The 22,494-nt window shown below is 36.5% G+C and overlaps 1 protein-coding gene across 1 annotated transcript in view; it reads right to left on the bottom strand.

Moving 5' to 3' along the window:
- Positions 1–22,494, bottom strand: part of SEC63 (SEC63 homolog, protein translocation regulator) — an 87,285-nt gene that overhangs the window by 13,336 nt on the left and 51,455 nt on the right. The window contains exons 9-18 of the mRNA XM_036766405.1: positions 22,017–22,111; positions 21,694–21,826; positions 20,215–20,307; positions 17,388–17,542; positions 16,718–16,865; positions 13,848–13,930; positions 6,902–6,961; positions 6,447–6,617; positions 3,915–4,073; positions 552–653 (exon numbers count right to left, since the gene is read on the bottom strand). Of these exons, the coding sequence (XP_036622300.1) occupies positions 552–653; positions 3,915–4,073; positions 6,447–6,617; positions 6,902–6,961; positions 13,848–13,930; positions 16,718–16,865; positions 17,388–17,542; positions 20,215–20,307; positions 21,694–21,826; positions 22,017–22,111 (1,199 nt within the window). The remainder of the gene's footprint in view (positions 1–551; positions 654–3,914; positions 4,074–6,446; positions 6,618–6,901; positions 6,962–13,847; positions 13,931–16,717; positions 16,866–17,387; positions 17,543–20,214; positions 20,308–21,693; positions 21,827–22,016; positions 22,112–22,494) is intronic.

The following is a 22,494-nucleotide window of genomic DNA, read 5'->3' as shown; positions in this document are numbered from 1 at the left end:
TCAAGGGAATTTCACCTGAGAAACGGCTACCCTCATATTTTGGCCAAGGCACTAAAGGCATGTGAAGACAGGATCTGAATTTTGTGAGTCAAGAGAAGTATAGAAGCTATTTGAGATATCCTACAGAGGAACATCTCCCTGCCAAGCTTCATTTGTTAGATCTAAGGTACTAGCTCATAAATTTAACAACAAAAAAAGTTCCTTAACATACTTTACAAAATTTTTCTTATTGAATTTAGGAGTACACTATGAAAATAAAAATCAAGAAAAGGCATTCAGATAATAGTCTCAAAGGGATGAACCTCCACCCTTTTATAATCCCTTTTTATAGCACCCAGCCCCAAAGAGGAACTGTTACATGAATGATAAAAGATGTCACTTGTGACATCTCAAGTGACCCCTTTTTAAACCAGTCACAGTGGTCCCTACATCAGAACTCATCAGGACTACATTCATTAGCATAAGGCACAGAAAACATACAACTGTGAAATACTGAAGGGAAAAAAAAATCACAATCTTGGAAAAAAAACTACTATGTGTACACAACTCACCTCAGGAAAGTAAAGACTGTAAACAGGGTGTGTTATCTTTGATTTGGTTTCCAGCAGAGCTCTCTCTTTCCTCTGTATACTTTGTTGTAATTCTTGCCACTCCTATTCAAATAAATGACAAATCATTTTACTTTTAAATCAGGCAACGAGACTAACACAACACATACTCTTAAATAAGTCATTCTACTCTGAGGTCTACGTAATATATTATACTTTACCTCTTCCTATGAATTAAAGCAACAACCCTACCCCACATCTGCAAATCCTAGAAAAAAAATACTGTTTCTATTTTTACATGTCCACATTTCAGTCGTGCTGTTAACTGTAGTTTCATATTAGTGATGAGAATGGGATCTGAACCCCTAAAAGGAAAAGGAAAAGCCCTGGCCTCTCCCAAGTCCCTGGCACTCACCTGGGGCAGTCAGCCCTTCCCAGTTAATTAACTGCCCTTTCCCTGTCTGTACCTGGCCCCACCCTAGATCGCCACTCCTCAATTCCACATAGACCCCCTTCTCTGTTTCCACAGTCTTCTGTATATAAGATTCATCTTGCCTCCATTAAGGTGCTCATATTTCTAGCCTATGTGGCGGATTTTTAGAATCACACCCACCCTGATGGAGGCTGTAATAAACCTTGTCTTTGGCTGAAAGAAGGCTTGGGTCCAGTTCATTCAGGAAGGACCTGTGTGTCACTATTTCAGGACCCCAGCACCCCTAGACCTCAATATTAGTATATAACAGATATTATATATAATTATACTCCCTGCTCCCAACTTCTCCTTATCTCTCTCAACAAGCTTTTCTCTTCTTCTTCCACAATCTTCTCCCCATTTATATTACTATCCTCTATTGATTTCCAGGTCATTCACCCAATTTAAATGACCTTATCACATGTTCATGGTCTTTCTCTTTCTTCCACTTTCTACTTCTAGCTTACTAATTGTAACATTCATACAGACAAGCTCTTTAATTCCTACCCACAATATTCTTCAACCTCAACAATCACCTTTCTTCACCCCAGGCAGTCTCACACGAGGCACAGACTTCAATATCCCATGGAATTGTACTAGCTCCAAGTTTCTGTATGTTCAAATTCCACTTGTCAACCCATAACCCTTATTTTTCCACCTGTAGTATTCCTCCATCACATTAAACTTACCCTTTTTCACTCTCAATGGATCTTATCTGTCACTTGACCTTTTCCTAATTTTCTAGTCACTCCCGTTATGGCTTCATTTGTCTCCATGTACATACAGCTCTAACTCCTCACTCTGCCACTGCTGCACTGTTGTAGACACCACCCAAGAAGGCCTCACTCAACCCTACCCCCAACCTTGCAACATTCCCAATCTGCTAATTCCCAACCCTGGGACCCTCTATCAGCCAGTTTCTCTGATACTGCATTGCTGTTAGTAATGGATCAAATCACAAAAAGCAAGCTGATTTCAAGCATTATAAATTTATAGGTATAACCTTGCATCTGCGCTCTTATTACTACCTAGGTATTTAAATGCATTAGAATGGAAAAATTTCTATGATATTCCCTATAGTGCCAGTACTAAATAATTTCCCTCAAGCCCCTGATCACCTCTCACCCCCACAACAGAGGACCTTGCCTCTACTGAGAAGATTGAAGGCATTCCAGCAACCCAAAGTATCATCTTTTGTCCTCAAATGCCTCTACTTAGGTCCCTGAATCCCATCCCCACTTGCTTCCAGGACCTTAACTCACTTCTCACCCCCTTTCACTCACACATCTACAATCTTTCTCTCTGCACTGTCTCTTTCCCATATGCCACAAATAAGCTTGGGTCTATCCAATCCTAAAAAGTCTTCCCTTGAACATTTTATGTCATATAGTTACCCTTCAATTTTTCTATTTCCCTACCATTTCCACCCTTCCCCACACCACCATCCACCACCAGCCACAGTGAAACATCTTGAAAAGGCAGCCTACACCCAATACTTCCACTCTGACACCACCTACCTTCTCAACCTCTTGCGATCAGTCTTGCTTCTGTCCACAGCATTCTACCCAAACTAATCTCAAAGACCAATGACTTCACAATAACCAAATTTAATGACCTTTTCCCAGTCATCACCCTCCTCAATCTGACACTATACACCACATCCTCCTCCTAAACACTCTGTCCTCTCTTGGTTTAAAAAAAAAAAAAAAAAGAAAAAGTATTATTGTGGCCCTCTCAGTCTTCTAACAGATCTTTCACTGCTTCTTTCATTGATGACTTTTCTTCCCATTGCCTCAAGGAAGTCCTCCCCAAAATTCTCTCCTCATCCCATTTCTCTCTATACTCTCCTCCTCGGTAACCTTACTCTCTCATACAATTCCACCTATGACTTCTAAAGGGATGACTCCCAAATCTTTATTTCTGGTCCTTCCTCAGAACTCTCTTCTAGACTCCAGGATCCATATCACTTTACAAACTGGACAAACTGTACCTGGGTAATCCAGATGTTCTGACAATTCAACCTACCCAAAACCCATTTATCTTCCTCACCATTATTTGTCAATAGTACCATCATTTATACAATCTCCTCAGTCAGGAAACGTTGATGTTATCTTTGACTTGCCTCTTATCTCTACTCCTACAAACAGTTATCAAGTACATCCTGAATCTGAGCCCTCCTTGGCTCTCTCCCTATATTCATTACCACTACCCCAGCAGAGTCCTTCATAATAGCTAACATTTACATATCACTCTATGGTCTGCAAAATGATTTACATATACAGGGTGTCCCAAAAACCTTACTGTAGGTTAAAGCTTTATGAGCTTAAACTGTATTATCTCATTTGCTCCTCACAAGGAGCTATAATTATCACACTTAATTTTTGTTTGAACTTAACTGTTAATATTGAATCAACAGTGGTGTGCTCAGTACAGAACATTCATCTTGGATTATTAGTGATGGGCTCTCCATCCATTTAATGCCCTCTGCTCTTCTCAGAACTAATCCAATCAGGACTAGGAGAAAGACTAAAGAAAATGCCAAGCTACAGGACTTGCTAGTTCACAATACACTTCTGGTCACCTGGGAAACTTGTACAGTTTATCCCTGCATTCCATGCACTGCTGCTAGCAGAGAAGGCACAGTGGCTACCACCTTAGACCTACTGGTCCAGTTAAAAAAAAAGGGTTAAGGAGTGAAGAATAAGGTCTATTAGCAGACTGTGGCCCAACCTGCTTTCTGACCCTGACTAAAAATTCCTCATTAGGAAATAAAAAACCAGATAATATACTGACACTATTAAAAGGATATAGGGTTGTTTTTTTTTTTAATGCTGAGGGTGAGTAAACAGATGTACAGTTCAGAAATCTAATAAGCTCATACTACAAAGGCTTACTGCTTCATCATCTTTGTTTTGTTTTTCATCTTGTTCTCTGTCAGATTCTCTGTCACTTCCATCATCTTTTTCACTTTGGGAGTCCCTATTTGTTTCTTCTTCCTCAGAGTCACTGCCTTTGTCAGATACGTCATCATCATCTTCTTTTATAGCAGCTTCCTAGGAAGAAAATGAAGCCACAGAAAAATATTTAATTACCTAGGACTTTTCAGAAAGGCTCAGGGAAAAAATGTTATGCCCGGCTAAGTAATCCCAGCTTTACTGCCCCAGGCAGAAAACTCCTTGAAGACATGGTTTAGTTTGTTTTTAACCAAGAATAATGAACAGATACTTAATAAAATTTTATTGAACTGAATTATGAAAATATTACTTCATGTAGCAAATTATTTAGGTGAGATAGTGTTGAGCTGTTGAAGGAAAAGGTTTCCTAAAGTCTGCTTTAAAACGAAATGCTAACTTAATATTTTTAAAGGTTTTAAGATCTATGCTTCAAAATACTAAACATTAAATATTTCTGTATGTTAATTGTGTTATCCGCATTTCATACTCATTACTTTGAGGATCCACCATTTTGTCAGTGTGGATATTATTTACTTCTCCCACAGAGATGACAACCTATCATCCTGCACCCAGTCTCTCTGTACTTAGTGAGGCTAGCACCTGATGACATATATAATGACTCACCACTAAACCCAAATTCAAAGCACCTTCCCATCTGGTAAGAACTGCAAGAGTTTGCATTCTGCTATAATAGACTTAAAATGCAAGGGTGCCTCCATGCTCCAAAGAGTATGATTCTATTGGGCAATACATTTTTCGTCCTTAAAAAAAAATTATTTTTATACTTAAAGTATACTACGGTTGTTTTAAGTGGGGTGGGAGGAGGAAAAGAGTATTAGTTGGGAATCACAGGTGTGGAAAGAAATAAAATGCATCAACAAAAACTTTTAAAATTATGTTTTAAAATTTTTTTTTAGTTCCAAATTCTCTCCCTCCCTCCTGTGTCTCTCCCATCCACCAAGAAGGCAAACAATATGATACGCATTATACATGTCATTCTTTAAGATCTGATTACCTAATTTCTGATTTTTAATGCATGCCGCCAAGGTCTTTTATTTAATGTAATTTTTAATCATATTATGGCCTCAAAAAGGTGCATTTAATATTTCTGCATTTGTTTGTGAGGTTTTTATTCCCCCAATAGGTGGTCAATTTTGAAAAGGTGCCACGGACAGCTGAGAAAGAGGTATATTCCTTTCTATTCTCATTCAGTTTTCTCCAGGTCTTTCATTTTCTTTAGTATTTATTGTTCCTTTTTTACCAAGGTGTTAATTCTCTTTTCCTAATTTTCTTCCATAAGTCTTATTTCTTTTCCCAATTTATCCTTAACTGCTCTTATTTGATTTTTAAAATCATTTTTTACTCATTTTTAATCTCATTTAGTTCTTGTAGTAATTCTTACTGGATTGTGTACAATGTGCAGTTTTTTTTTTGAGGCTTTACTTGCAGACATTTTCATGTCATTGTCTTCTGAGTTTGTGTCTTCAGCTTTCATGTCACCATAACAGATTTTTATGGTCAGGTTTTTTTGGGGGGGAGGTGAAGAAGGGGGGCTCATTTTTTCCATCCTATTTCTTCTCTAAGAACTTTATGTTAAGAGTTAGGTTCTGCTCATAAGGGGTGGGGGCAGGAGGTGGAGAGGGTCACTGTCCCAAGCTCCTGGCTTTTCCGTGCTGCTGTTTTTACAGCTAGTTCTGTAGGGGCCTGTAAGTTTTCAGTGTCATGCTTACCTGGTCTGAACTCTAGTCTTCACCTACATAATGTCCCTGTTCTCTTGCAACTAAAAGCACTCCTCTCTGCCCTAGAACTGCAACCCAGAAATACGTAATGGGCAATGGAGTTGCCTGGTCCTATGTCAGTACTAGCAAAGGGTTCCTCTGGAATCTTTGACCAGGTGTTCAATACCCTTACCATTGCTGAGTATTAAGAGTTCCTGGTTCTAATGCTACTGCTGTTGTCATTACCTCTTCCAAGTCCCACAGCTAGACTGTACTAAGCTCCTGTACAGCCCCCACCTCAGTGTCAGAGACTTCTCCTTCTGACCTCCCAAGCCGTCCTGGTCTGGAAAAATGTCCCATCCCAACCCTTTCTTAGTTATGCCACTTTAGAATTTGATCTGACATTATTTTAAAGTTGTTTAAAGGGGAATATTGGGAGAGTTCAGCTAGAATGCTTCTTTTCTTCTTCCATCTCGGCTCTACTCGCCCCTCCAAAAAAAATTTTTAAGTACTCTATAATAATAAAAAACAAATCATTTTACACACACACACACTTTTTTTTTTTTTAAGTAACCTGTGACAAAATGCTAAACCATTCCTCTCCCAGATGCAATCAATTTTAGTAGAAAGGTAGGAGGATGGGGGGAGAGGTACAAATTACTAACTGGCTCATTAGCTACTACTTTGGAGTCTTTTCCTGATTTGCTTAATAGAACAATAAAAAAAGCAATTTGACTGCATAGAGAATACTTACACTCCCAACAACCCCATTTGCCTGCTTTTGCTTCTGCTGCTTTGACTGGGGCAATGGCACAGAGGCTGCCTTTTTTTTCAAAGGTTTCTTTTTTTTTGATTTAGCAGTTTTCTTAGGTCCTTTATTCTTCTGCTGCCATCCTTTAGTCTTATTTTTATTGGCATCACCTTGCTATAATACACCAGAAAAGGGTAAGTGCAAAGTACAGCACATTAAAAAAATATATACCTACAATTAATTTTGTATGCAATTATCTTAACTACACATACATAAACTGAGAATTGTGGTAATGGATATGTTTTAGAAGTTAAGTAAATTTTTAGATTAAGAAGGCTATAATAATTTTTTAAACTTCCTAACATCTACAAGTCAGTAAGTTCCCCAAATAAAAAATTATTTCTTCAACCAATTAGTGCAGGTGCTATCATGAGAGCCCAAGTTCTTAATCAACTTGCCCCATCTTCTGCCAGCTGCTCTTCTGCAGCACAGATAGACTGTTCCTTTTCAAATACTTCCTGAGGGGAAAAAAAGGGAAAAAGAAAAATATTAGGTCAACTAATGTTGTTAGGTCAATAACAAAACATTCTTACAACAAAACATTATCAAGAAAAGGTGCTTTTGGTTTTTGTTATTTTGTTTTGGTGAGTAAACCAGGACCCCCTCAATAACACTTTATCTAATTGCAAAAATAATCCTACATTGCTTATAATCTACCATATCTACCTTGGAAGTTTTTAGATGTATAGCACCAATATGAGTTTCTTGAGTGAAAAGTACAATGTAACAAAGAACAGTTAATTCACATTTCACTGTACCTCCTAATGTCTTTAATTAAACATAAAAAACATTCCATTTTAAATTTTATTTCAGCATAATTCCCAAGAGTTAAAACATGAATTTTTCTATTCTTGTTAAAACTTGGGAGACTGTGAAAAGCCAGGCTTTGGAGTCAGGAAGAGATACTAGCTATGAATTTGAACAAATTACTTAATCTCTCAATGCCCTAGGCAACTCTCTCTTAGGCAGAGGTTCTTGACCTAGGGTTCATGAACTTGAATATTTTTTAATACTTAATCATTTTGTTACAACAGAATTATTTCCTTTGTAATCCTTATATTTTATTTTACTTTATGCATTAAAAACATTCTGAGAAGTGATCCAAGTTTCAAGAACTGCCAAAGGAGTCTTATAACAAGGCTCTAAAGTTCAGAACTGCTGATGATCATTTTTAAAGGAAGCTTCCTCACCGAGTATTCTATAACAATGAAATCACAGATCCAGACCAAAGAAAAGACAATAAAACCAAACTATTAGTAGCATTATTTTCTGAAATTTAAAACTACAATGAGCTTAAAATAGTTTATTAAGCTAAATAATAATTTAAAAAAGCACTATAAAAATGGATTACATAAAACGGACTGCATCTTTATAATGTTAGTTTTCTAACCAGATCAATAAAAAAGACCAAGGTGATTCAGGGTCCATAATAGGATTTTAATGCTAAGAAGAAGAGAGACACTTGTCTGCAAAGAGATGGAATAAGTATGGCTTTCACAGCTTTAACGTCCTCTCTGATATAATTCAGCTAAGATACTCAAGAGTATCAGGCTCCAGTATTAATTATAGCAAAATTTCAACACAACAATAAATCTGAAAAGTCTTTTTGAATTTACTTTTTTAATCTCAACTTCATCCTATTCAGATTTACATTAGAAAACAAGCTAATTTAGGAAGACTGATTACAAATTGATCATATACATGCAGTTCTTGCTTTACATAAGCAGACCAGTTCTGCAGATTTCTACATAAAACAAAATTTACATACAAATTTGCCCACAGATGTGGCTGAAGGGAAGGAAGAAGACAGGAAGGAGCCTGAATGCCCACGGAGGGAGGTCAGGACATGGTTCAAGGGCACGTGGGGGCCAGGGAAAGAGAAGCAAGAGGAAGAACGTTGGTAGGCGGTGGCGGGGGTTGCCACATGAGGGCCAGGGCCAGCCATGTGGGGACCTGGTCAGAACCAAGAGGAAGAATACACAGGGGGTAGATACATAAAAGGTCATAATGGACAAAGACAGGAGAAGATGAGCAATATATGGGGGCTAGGGACAAACAAGCGGTACTCAATTGTGGATGGACAGAAGACAGACATGTGAGGGCCACAAAAGACAAAAGGTCTCCTCTCTCCACACTAAAGGTCTCATGATGGCAGTCTCTCTCTGTGAATCCATTCTTTGGCTTTCACTTCAAGGATTTTTTTAAAGGCTGTTTTTTTTTTGGGGGGGGGGGGCGCCCGAGGTGGGAGGCCTCTGAATGCCAAGCCAAGGGGCAGTAGAGGAGACAAGGAGAAAAAGGGAGAGAGTAACAGAGAGAGACATAGAGAGAGCATGAGCACAAGCACACAGTTAGCATGGGTCTTTTTTTGGAATGTAGATTGCTTTCAGAACTCCTTATGCAAATGGTCAAATTTGCATAATGCAAATTTACATAAAGCAAGAACTGTCTATATTGATTTTTTCTTTACATTTTCAAAATTTTTATTAATCAGCTTCATTTCTTTTTAAGTAGTTTTTTTCAATTACCAAACATTTATTTTCTTTCCCACTAACCTTCCCAGTACTCCATGGGTAGAGATGGGAGTGAGGGATGATGCCTAGCAGTGTATTTCCCAGGTCCTTTTATTTTTACTGCTTGGCAAATGTTTGGGCCAATTAATGTCCCAGAAATAGCATCTCAGAATGCCTGACTTTCTCTCCACAAGGTTAATTATTTCCCACCTTTTATCTTTGTCAATTTGCTAGATGTAAAGTGACACCAAAGAGTTGCTCTGATTTTCATTTCTCTGATTAGTGACTGGGAACAGTCTTTCACAGCGGTGTTAACAGTTTGTAATTCCTCTTACGAGAAGTGCTTATATTCTTTGACCACTTATTCAGAGAATGTTTTGTAGTCTCATGTTTGTATTAATTATATGTCTTGGACTTTAAATCTTTATCAGAAATATCTGATGCATAAGATTTTTTTTGAAATTAAAAGCCTCCCTTATTCTAGCTGCATTGATTTTGTTCACATAAAAGCTTTTCAATTTTATCTAAAATTAGCAATTTTATCTCTGTGATTACCACTATCCTTTATTTGCCTTCTTCCTTCTTTCAGGGAATCCAAAGTGCTTTCCATATATAAATACTCTTTTTATCTTTAGATGGGAGGTAGTAGAGTCTAGTAATTGTCTCTTAAGCTTCAATGAGTATCCCTAACGTTTTAGTGTAAGACTTGAGGGCCAGCAATCTGAACATACAGGGATTTATAATACATGCTAAGGGCTCACTAAGTGGCATAACCACATTTTACTAGTTCATCTAATATCTAGTAGTAAAATAAGCACTACTTATTGTTGATCAAATCAATCAATCATCAATATCAAAGCACATATTAAATGCCCAACATGACCAAAATACCAAAAATCTCTTTGCAAATGGGAACAAAAGGAATTGGGAACATTTTTCTCACCAAAAAATGGATATAAAGCTACCTTCCTTTATCTGATTTATTATGATAGGTTAAGTAAATAGTCTAATAATATAGACATCAATTTTCCACAGCTGTACCTAGTAGAAGAAGAGAGTACATACAGCATCACACCTTTGCTTAGACAAGAAGTGTCAAGTACTAGGGGACAGATGGGCCATTTCCATGCCCAGAACTAAGGTTTGAGAAAAAAGATTCAAGAAGCATTAAGTGACCTCTATAACTATCTCCACTACTGGCTATTGTAATACTCTTCCCTCTTCCCCTCCAACCCAATATTTCTCTATAATAGTTTGCCCAGCTCTCCTGATACAACCTCCTTCACTTCCCCCACCCCCACCCTCAACAACCTAGAAAACATGCCAAACTAAATTTTGATCAGGAAAGCCAAGAAAAAGTCACAGTGAGTAATTTTTCCAGCCCATGGCAGCTTAAGAAAGGCCTAGAGACACTGGGGTGCGACTGGCCCTGAGCATGTTGAAGTAATGCCACAAGAGGTGGAAGCAGCAGCAGCAGGCTATGGGGACAGCAGCTGGAGCAGTAGGAATACCACTGGGCACAGGAACAAATGCCAACTGACACCTACGTAGCCCATCACCCAGTTCCAGGTCACAGTTTCAGAGCAGAGAGAAGTATTCATGGTCGATTGGGAGCAATGGACCTACCTGTATATGGAACAAGGAACAAGTCCAGAACTATAGCAGTGCGGCTCTGAGCCCAAGAGCAGAGGGGGACACAGTTCTAACCTTTATTCCCGCACATAAGACTGCTGTGGAATAAATTAGGTCAAGAGACCAAGCCAAAAGAGAGTCAGTCATTCTGAATCGGCAGAACCTTCCAGCCAGCCAACTGCGACTGAGTACAGCAGCACTCTACAGAAACTCAACAATTTACAAGCCAACAGACCTAAACCAGGTCAGGAATTTGCAGAGTACAAACCAGGAGAGCAGTGAATAGACCTCTTACCATATCACACCACTTGGGAAGCACGCAAAAGCTTACAGACCCCTTTCTACTGAAAGGAATAGAAGGACGTTAAAAAAAAAAAAAAACCTCAGGTTAGACATCCCACACAAGCCCTCAGAGGTAAGCAAAGCCCAACACAATATTAAGTCCAAAGCAGGCTGAAAAATGAGTAAACGATAACAAAAAAAAATCATAAAAATCTACTATAGTGACAAGGAAGCTCAAGATACATACACAGAAGACAATGACTTGAAAACATCTACAAGCTATGCCTCAAAGGAAAATACAGATTGGACACAAGCCCCATAAGAATTTCTAGATGAAACAGATTAAAAAGCAAAAAATTTTATTTTCAAAATCAATCAGGAAATTGAAGGAAGGTCCATCAATAGGGGAAAGGCTAAACAAGCTGTAGTATATGGTTGTAGTGGAATATTATTGTGCGAAAAAAAAATGACAAGCAGGATGATTTCAAGAAAACTTAAAAAGACTTACATGAACTGACACAAAGTGAAGTGAACAGAACCAGAACATTATACATAGTAACAGCAATAGTGTACAATGAAGAACTGTAAATGACTTAGCTATTCTCAGCAATACAATGATTTAAGACAATCCCAAAGGACTCATGAGGAAAAATGCTATCCACCTCCAGATATTGTCTGAATACAGACTGAAGTATACATACTATTTTTTGCTTTTTTTTTTGTTCAAGTCTTCTTTCACAAAATGACTAATATAGAAATGGTTACACACACACACACACACACACACACACACACACACACACACACACAACCTATATCATATTGCTTACCATATCAGGGAGAGTGTAGCAGAGGGAAGGAAAGACAGAATTTGGAACTCAAAAGTTAAAAAAAATGACAAATGTTAAAGGTTGTTTTTATATATAATTGGGGAAAAATAATATTTTTTTCAAATCAATTAACAGCTTGAAAAAGAGAAACAAAAAAATCCTGATGAAAGTAACTCATTAAAAGTCAGAATTGGCCACATGGGAAAATGACAAAACTTCCCTGAAGAAAATAACTCCCTGAAAATTAGAACTGGGCAAGTGGAAGCTCATGACTCCATGAGACATCAAGAAACAATAAAACAAAGTCAAAAGGCTGAAAACTTTGAAGAAAATGAGAAATATCTCATCAGAATAACAGATGGAAAATAAATCAAGGAAAGATCTTTTGAGAATTATTGGACTACCTGAAACCCAAGATCAAAAAGAGAGCTTACACATCGTATTTCAAGAAATCATAAAGGAAAGCTGCCCAGATATCTTAGAACCAGATGGCAAAGTACAAATTGAAAAAATCTACCAGTCACCTTCTGAAAGAAATCTCAAAATGAAAACTCCTAAAAATATTAATAGCCAAATTCCAGGACTCCCAGGTCAAAGGAAAAAATACTGCAAGCAGCCAGAAAGAACTAATTCAAATATAGTCAGGATCACACGGGATTTAGCACCTTATACAATAAAGATCAGAAAGCTTGGAATAAGATATTCCAAAAGGCAAAAGGAATTAAGGTTACAGCCATGAATAACCTACCCAGCAAAACTGAGTATAATGCTACAGGTGAAAAAAAATGAATATTTAATGAAATAGAGGATTTTCAAGCAATCCATGATGAAAAGACAATAAATGAATAGAAAATCTGACATTCAAACACAAGACTCAAGGGAAGCATAACAAGGAAAACACGAGACAGAAATTGTAAGGGACTAAACAAGATTAAGCTATTTACATTCCTATATGAGAGGATGATACATGTAAGCCCTCATTACTATGGCTGTTGGAGAGAGCCTACTTAGACAAGAGGGCATGGATATAATAATCTCAGAAGAGTGAGAAAGAGGCAGGCACTTGGGGCAGGGTGGGGGGAGGGGGGAGAGGGAGAGAAAAGAGAAAGAATGGGGAGAATTATTCCATATAAATGGAGTGTACAAGGAAGAAATTATACAATCAAGGAAAGTGGGGACAGGGGGAACGCTTAAATTTCTCTCTCATCTGAACTGGTTCAAGGAACAAAAAGTATACAAATACTTAATAGCAAAAGTCCCGGGAATAGGGGAAGGGAAAAATCTGTATCTTAACCCACAGATTAAGCTAGACCAGGGGTGGGGAACCTGCAGCCTCAAGGCCACATGTGGCCCTCTTGGTCCTCAGGTGTGGCCCTTTGACTGAATCTAAACTTCACTGAACTATTTGTTCACAGGCCTGATCCTACTACCAACTGACAAGAGAGCTTTGACCTGATCCATTTTTCAACCTTGGCTGGTTCACTTCTCTCAAGGGAGTTATTTAGCAAATCACCATATACCAAAAAAACTAAGTTATTCCAAAAGAGTATTTTGGTGCAAACATCTTTAAAAACTGAATAAAATCTGCAGAGCAGTCAGCAAAATGGATAAAATTAAATATATCATTCCAAAAGAAAGCATAACAGTTTTTGACACTTGAAAAATCCTCACTTGTAAGTCGATCTAGTTAAAGTCAATTACTGCCACTAAAGACTAAGTCTAATGTCTCATTGTCTGATGAAGGTAAAACTTGTAGTTCTTAAATGCTGCACACTAGTGGTGCAAAAATAGTGGCATATCCTACCAAGCTGGAAAGATTTTCAGTAAGCGGCCTGGTACAGCCCAAAATCTGCCATTAGGTTGGTCACCAGGTGATATATGGCCGTAGCAACTCATGAAATTCTCTACTAAGATAGTGGGAGGTGGGGGGAGAAGAAAGAATGAAGTGCTGCAATTTGCATCAGTGAAAAAAGTATTCACACCAATGAAATCACAGAGATTTTGAGGTAAAAGCACCACTAAAATAAATCTAAAAAGAATATATTCCATATTTTTAGATTAGTTAAGCAAAGCAACAAAGAATTACTCACGGCCATTGTCTGCCTTGTCAATTTGACCAATACTGTGACAAGAGATCCTACAGTGATATTATTGCTATCTTCATCATCCAATACTGTAAGACAAAAGGAATAAAGTGCTAAAAAGTGAAAATCACTAGGTTCTTGGTTTCAAGTCAACCTAAGCAGTAAAATTTCATCAAAACCAACTTAGAGCAAAAGCCCTATGGATTTAATAGTTTGATGCTCACCAAATAAACTGGCTTTTTAAACATTAGTTAATATGAAATTACAACTTTGTAAAAGTATGAAAATTATATAAAAAATTTTTATTTGCCTGGCATTACTGTGTTCTTTTAGGAATTAAATTGGTAGAGCAGAATCATGATGACAAGCCTACTTTGTGTTCTGTGACATTGTAGTGCCCTGGTTCTAACCTCTCCTATTTCTCCTCCTGCAAAAATGTGGGCACTCTCTTACTCTCCCTCTTTCCAAGATCTCATATATCCTCACTGCTTAAATTATCACCTATAATACTACAATGCTAACCTTGATTTCTCTCCTGAACTTCAGTTATTAATGATTATCTGTCCCAGGGACCAGCAAACTACAGAGCTACTAATGATTTTTTACATTTTTAAATAAAGCTTTATTGTATTTAAAAATGTAAAAACCATTCTTAGCTCACAGAACATACAAAAACCAGTTTTGGGGGACCCTTGATTTATCTAGATATTCTGCTTTCATCTCAAATTCAACTACCTCTTAACTTCTCTATTTTTGTTGTCAAAAACCTTCACTTGAAAGTTGGAAATCATTCTTGATTTCACCTCTTCCTTTCCCACTATCTCCAATGAGTTATTAAAATCATGCGGTGATTTATCCACCACCTCTGCTTTTCTAGCCTTTTACCCTATGAATATATCCTACGTATTGCTAGATTAAACTTCACTGAAACACTACTTTACATACTTCAGCCCTCTTTTTCAAAAAACTTTCAGTGGCTCTCCACTGCTTACAAGATAAAACACTGAATTTAAGGTTTTCCAATTCTGACCCCTATGTCCCTCTCCATTATTCTCTTACACATTCAACTATGTGAACCTTTTAAGTTAAATTCATTCCTTTAATTAATATTCTTAGGGTTCTATCATTCAACTAACTATAAATCCACCAACACCCCTATGGCATTTAATATCTATTAAGCAATCTTAACCAGATCACGTACCCCAAGTCAAATTACTTAGTCTTTGTCTCCCTAGGCTAGATGCATATGTGTACAAATTAAAAGATCAAGGAAATCTTCATGAAGATGGGAACACTTGACCTTGCACTGAAGATTTAGAAGGAATTCAAATGGAGGTGAAGAGGAAGACAAAAAGAACTAGAGCTAGGGAATGGCATGAGGTAAGAAAACACAAAATATAGTTGTAGAAAATTAAGTGGTCTAGTTTGGCTGGAGTTTAGAGTACATGATAGTAAGGTGAGTTGAAATGCTAAGGATAAAAAAATAAAGGCTGCCTTCTCCAGCTCTAAAATGTTACCTTCTACATGCTTGTTAATATTGACAATGGTAGTCTATAAAGGATACTGAGGAAAATAATTTTACTTCTCCCTCAAAAATTGAGCCTAAGGAACAAACGTAATGAAAGCAAACACAGAAACGTAGTAGAACAATGTAGAATAGGTTTATGTCTTAGTTTGCCAAATGAAAACTATCTTCCTTTAAAAGATATGTAATTTGGAGCAACAATTTCTTTTATCTCACAATAGCAGTAATTCCAAACTTTGAGAAAAATCCTCTATCACTACACAAATCTATATCATTCTTTGGAAAGTTAAGAAATGGATCTTAGTGCCATGCTGTCCGTTTCCACCTGCCGTGACAGCCACATGGAGGGAGATGTGAATGTGCAGGCTGAAATACAAGAGAAAAATAAGGTAAAGGTCCAAGTAACCCGACTGGGCTGACAACAGAGGCCACAGGAGCAGAGGTATAAAATGTTAAATCTCTGGGTGGCACATGGCTGAAGTCTTCAGAGAGATGTTACCCTAGAGAAGACTTTACCAAACTTCTACAATCATTTGAATTTTTCCTGACACATGACATTGAAGATTTATCTGCTTCAAATCAATTCACTTAGTTATGGGTTGGACCCTCCCGACATTCTGGATTGATTATTTTCTTTGTGCATGAGTGTATTACTTGAATAAGAGATCATCTCTGCTTTTTGGGGAGAAAAAAGTTTTGATTTTGGGTTTTTGCAAATTGCTCCACAAAACAGACTGTTCTCCCAAACCTAAGCCTTATATATATTATCATACTAAGATAGCACTATAGAGTCAGTCAATAAAAACTTACTAAGTGCTTATGTACCAGGCCCTGTGCTAAGCACCAGGAGTACAAAAGTAGAGAGAGTTCCTGCTATCAAGGAGCTCATGGTCTAATGGGGAGAAAATATACAAACAACTATGTACCAACAAGCTACATGCAGGATAAATTGGAAATAACCAATCACTAGAATTAAGTGGGATCAGGAAAGACTTCTCGTATAATGTAGGATTTTAGCTTGAGCTTGGAGAAAGCCAGGAGGTAGATCTAAGAAGACAGAGTATTCCTGGCATGAGAGGATAGCTAGTAAAAATGGCCAGTCAGGAGACAGAATGTTTTATTTGAGGAAAAGCAAGGTTACTGTCACTAGATTGTTGTAGGGGGAGAGAGGTGAAAGATAATAGTTCAAAAAATGTACATTACTTATTTTTTAAAATAAATTTTCCTGACATGTGGGTTACAAGTAGTATTAGAGAGGGGAAAGCTGTATTTCTTGATTTCTTAAGCAACCACATAAGCAGTAATAGTTCAAAAGGGGCAGCAGTGTTCAATAACAAGCACAGTCACTTACCCTGTGATTTTATGTCCATAGTCACAAATGGAAAACTACCAAGGACAGCCATAACCTCTTCATATTTCTCATCTTCTAAGAAGTGCAGTAAGTTGCGGCGATCAGATTCTTTTAAACTCACCAAATCCTGGATAGTTTTGATTTTGAACTTTAAAAAAAAGAAAAGAAAAATAAGCTAGATAAGCCTATTATTAATGGGGGAAAAATGGGTTTTTTAATTAGATCTTCAGTGACTTGAAAAAACATGAAGCTGTTTTATGTTTTATGCTTTTCAAAATATTATTTAGAATTTTAAAACACCAAATTCAACACTTTATTTGACCTTTTTCCTCAAACAGAGCTAAACTGTTTGAAAGCATATATTGACAATGTGAGGAGAAAAAATTAACTGAATTTTAAAATGCAACAACCAGCTTGATTATTACTTATTGCCATACAGTAATCAGGCAACCAAAAGCATTTGCTCAAGACCATTTCTTTTTTTTTTTTAAAGGGTCACCATATAATTATAGCAGTGGTGTGTGTCACCACTACAAAAACCACACAGTGGTTTTTATCTACTTCGTATTAGAAACAAGACCTATTCTCTTAAGAGTATTCAATGAAACCAAGACTAACACAAACATGCAGGCATTTATTTTAAAGAACGAAAACCTATTCAACTATATACCTTTTTATGATTAGAAACCCGTCTAAGATTGTCCTCTTCAATATGGGGGAGCTGAAGAAGAGGAGATTTAAATTGCTGAAGGCCTTGAACAGACATCTGGGAAAGCTTCATGCAATTCTCCAGGGATCCCAAAGTTGGAGCACGAAACTCCCTTTCTTAGAGAGAATTAAAAAAACAAGGCTGCACTTTTTACATGCTTTACAATATGCTAACATAACCAACACAAAGTAAAGCAGGAGAACTCATTTTGACATTTATACACTGATAGAAATAACATTATTTTAAATTCAGCAAACCTCAAACAAGAAAAAGTATACCTTCCAAAAAATAAACAAGGATGGGTACTGTAAAAAATAAATTCTCTTTTCAAAGATTCAAAGAACACCCTGCCATAACCACTAGTTTGACAGTCACTTCTATTGAGAGTCATAAGCTCATATACCCTTTGTCAAGAGTAAGAACAAGCTGACAGCTTGTAAGAATTTAGGTATCTTTGTTATTCTTTCCTGTGTTTTGTAAACAACTCTATAATGCTGATAGAAGAATATAAATTCATCTAATGAGCAGCTAAAGGTAAATGTTATCTTAAACTTAGGTGTGCCTTTCTTCTCTCCTTAGAATTTCTCCCATATCAATATGTCCAAATCTTATAAAGCTGAATAAGATGAATAATAAAATCAATCAGTGCCATTTAAAGAAAACTATTTCATTAAGTAGATAACCCTAAATACTACCAGTTTCATTAAGAAAATGAATGTGTTTTTAAAAACTAATCGTGGTCTCACAATTTTGATTTCTGGAATACTTTCTCCCCACTACTGAATCCTCATATCCTTTTCAGAGAATGTGAGACTTTATTGGTACCAGTTCATCACTCCATAACCATTAAGTCCCAGAGTTAAAAAAGCAAGAAAGAATGACTTTAACCTCACTTTTACAAATGGGAAATTACCTAATATCAAAGGATTCAAAGGGAAAGAAAAGAAAGAGAGGGGAAAAGAATTAAAACCTTTGCAAATCAAACCTAGCAGTAACACTGAAATAAAACCCTAGGAAATGAAATGCTTTCTTTTGTTCATCTACCATTTTATGTATATGATATCCAGACCTATATATCTAGCCCTAATCTCTCTCTACAGCTCTAGTCAAACCTGCATTCCCAACTCTTTTAGACATCTAGAACCTATCCTATAAGCATCTCAAACTCAATGGGTCTAAAACATAACCGATTATCCCTTCTCCAATCCTCCCCCCATTGCGCCAACTCCAACTTTCCTATTACTTTTAAGGGTATCACCCTCACGCTCTCAACTTGTCATTTTAGACTCCTCTTTCTCATGCTCCCCATATATTTAATATGCTGTCAAATCTTGTCACTTGTACCTCATTTCTTATATACATTCATTTCTTTCCACTCACACAGCCACCAAGTGCAGGCCCAAAAGTCCTTCCCTTAAGTTTCTACTCACTCTATCCTTCCTCCACTTGGCTGCAAAGCAATTTTCCCAAAGCACAGTTATAACCATGTTGACCTCCTACTCAATAACTCTACTAGCTCCTCATTACATCCAGGGCAAATATAAAGTCATCTATTTGGCATTTAAAGTCCTTCAAAACATGGTCCTTTCCTACTTTTCTAGTCTTCTTATACTTTATTTCTCTCCAGGTACCCTATGACTCAGCTACACTGGACTATTTGATGTTCCTTACATGACATTGCCTGCCTTCCCACTGGCTGTCCCCATTCCTGAAATGCTGTCCTTCCTCACCCCTCTACCTGGCTTCCTTCAAGACTCGGCTCAAATTCTACCTTCTTCAGGTCTTTCACAGTATACATACTACATAGTTATTACATTTTGTATGTACATATTTACATGTTGTCTCTCCCATTAGAATGAGTTCCTTGAGGGCAAGAATGGTGTTTTTGCCTTTCTTTGTACCACTAGCACTACACACAGTGCCTGGCATATAATAAGGTCTTAATAAATACTTGTTGGCTGACTGCCTAGAAACAAAGTGAATGTCTACTAATTCTGCAATGGCTAAACAAACTATAGTATAGAACTATAATGAATTTATTTGTGTGCTATAAGAAACAAATGTAATGAATTCAAAGAAATGTGAGAAGACTTGCATGAACTGATGCAGAGTGAAGTAGAAGCAGGAAAATATAGAGAGATTAACAAAAATTACACTGAAAGACAGCAAAATGCTTATCAATTTTAATGACCAATTTGGATCCCAGAAAAGTTATTATGGAGTTATCTCCCTCCTCTCATCAGAAAGGTGAGAAACTATGGATATGAAATGGAATGCATACTGTCAAACATGCTCCCTTTTTCTAGTGGTTTTGCTTTGTTACAAGAGAAGGAAGTATTAAGGGAAAATGCTGTTCGTTTCTATACTTTAGTCATCAAAAAAAATTTTCAAATATTTATCAGCTTATCATACTTATCAGCTGAGAAAAAAAGAGGACAAAACAGTAAAAAGATCTGGAAAAAAAACTACAGCTAAGAGGATTCCGTTTAGAAATGACACAACACACCTTTATGCTTTTATGTCCTATTTTTCACTTTTTTAACATTAAATATAATGTGAGGTTTTTTTAATAGTTTAAAATGATTAATTCTTATCCTTTTGTTATAAGTATGTCTTTATATAAAACAAAAAACAAAAACAAAAAAGTAAAGAGGAAAAAGATAAATAAAACTCCAAACACTGATGGCCACAATGTTTACTTAAGTATCAGTAAATCTGTGAATACTGTGAATTGTAATCTACATATGCTTGCAAGAAAGAGGACAAGATAATTATGTTTCCTCCTCACCTTCACGGCTCCGAGCCATTATTATTAGTTGGCAGATTACATTAACCATTTCTTGCAGTAAGGCAGGGCACTTTTTCAGGATAAATTGCTGATCTACAAAATAATCAAATATCTCAGGGAAATCTTGCTAGTTTTTATGACCAGATCATCTTTATCAATTGTAGCAACAAGAACTATGCAAACTCACTTCCACATGCAAGAAAAACTTAGATGTTTGCTTTGATTACAATTTTATAAGGTTACCTTACAAAGTCTTCCTAAACCTCATCATAATGAAGTCAGGCAACCCTATGATCCCTCAAACCCAAAATTAGAAATAATTTTTAACACAAATCTTCAGCTTAGGAATTTACTTCTCTATTTTTTTCTCCAACATATTTAATACTGCTTTACTTCAGAAGCCTGAGTAATTACCACCATTTGGTGAAATTTCCATGTTAACTACAATTACTGAACAGGAAAAAAACCAAGAATAAATATTAAATGAACTCATTCATACAAAGAAGAACATTTTTAAAAAGTGAAAAAGTACTACTCAGAGTAATATTTAACTCTGCCCTCCATCCTTACTGTACCAAATACAGAAAATATGATTCCTGCATCCATCATATTTTTAACCTACACAAAAATGGTTTTAAAAGAAAGATGGACACAAGTCAACAGTGAAAACTGATGAGAAGACAGAAATGTTTATAAAGATTTCAGCAGCCCATGCAAAATACAGCTTATTTCTGACTTGAGTCAGTAATAAGAACTGTCATGAGAATTCATCAATTAATCAGTATTTAACTGTCCATTTTTCAAAAACACTTATTAAGATTTCTATTTTTGTAAAATTTAAAAAGATCCTAAAAATAAATAGTTTTCCCCAAATCACTGATGCTTCAAAAGACTCTCCAGTCCATGGCTTTATTTTAAAGTGTTTTTGATCTATGAAGGTTTTAATGGACACTAAGCAAAGAAGCTTCAGTATTGGCCATGGGTCTAAAACTATAAAAAATGATCTATAAAATCATCAAAGATCTCAGGGAAACTTTTCTAACTTTTATGATTAGATAATAATAACATCCACGGAAGCATCCATATGATACCCTACCCTACCCCAACCACTACCCACTCATCCTCAATCTATGACTGTTTTTGTAGAAAAGAGGGCCATTATCTCAAGGCTCTGAAGGAGGAGAGTTTTTTTTTTTCTGTTCTTTTAAAAAAGGCTACATATAACTTGAAAGTAATCTTCCCAAAATTAGAATTGTCACCTTGAAACAAAACACCAAATTCTAACACATCAAAATATCTGACATATTAAGCTATTTGTAAAGTAATTACACAGCATATAGATTCCTTTTTTAAAGGGTCCTTGAGCAATTATTTGATTGAGCAAAAATGAATAGCTATGTAAACACTATACCATGAGATCTAATTAAACCTGATGCTTTGGTCCCATTAGAGCCTTTTAGATGTTAGAATCGTAATTACCTTCTTCAAGTGTTTCAGGAATTTTCATCCTAGCAAGATGAGATAGTAAAAGAACTCTGGCCTTCAAGCTGTACGGGCAGGTAAGTGGAGGCTCATTCTTCTTTAAATTAATACTGCCAATTTCTCTGATTAGCTAGGTAAATGAGATAAATACTTAACATACATATACACACACACATATACATGCATTCTCTCTCTCTCTCTCTCTCTCTCTCTCTCTCTCTCTCTCTCTCTCTCTCTCTCTCACACACACACACACACACACAGTAGCAATGGATTTAGTATCCAAACATCAAGCAAAATACTTTTGGAAATGACCGAACCTGGGGTATTTGAATATTATCAGCTGGTCTGCTCGTGGCATCTTTATTATACTGAGGATCAAATTCAGAGGCTCCAGCTAATACCATTATGAGACCTACCAAAATAACAAAAATTAGAAAAATAAATCAATTTGCATATCTACTAAATTCCCCTAGACAACTTCATTAACACTAGAGCAACAAATACTACTTTATACCATACATCATGATATGTTTACTGAAACTTCCAACAATGGCAGAAAAAAATTTTCACTCTTTACTATGTATTCCTAGGGTATTATTTTGAGGAAGATACATGCCTCACTCTTAAAATTAACATATTACTACAACTCAACAGAAACATACATCACTAACTTCAGATTCCAAAAGGTTCAGTTAAAATTTAAAAAATTCTATTCAAAAAAAGTTCTGCCCAAGTGTCTCTAAACTAAAAATGGGATGCAAACATCTCTTTACCCATTGCAAAATAAAAGGTTCC

The sequence above is a fragment of the Trichosurus vulpecula genome, chromosome 7, assembly GCF_011100635.1.
Source record: "Trichosurus vulpecula isolate mTriVul1 chromosome 7, mTriVul1.pri, whole genome shotgun sequence".
In the NCBI taxonomy this organism is placed as follows: domain Eukaryota; kingdom Metazoa; phylum Chordata; class Mammalia; order Diprotodontia; family Phalangeridae; genus Trichosurus; species Trichosurus vulpecula.
The sequence above is the reverse complement of the archived record's forward strand: the minus strand, read 5'-3'. Positions and strand labels throughout refer to the sequence as shown.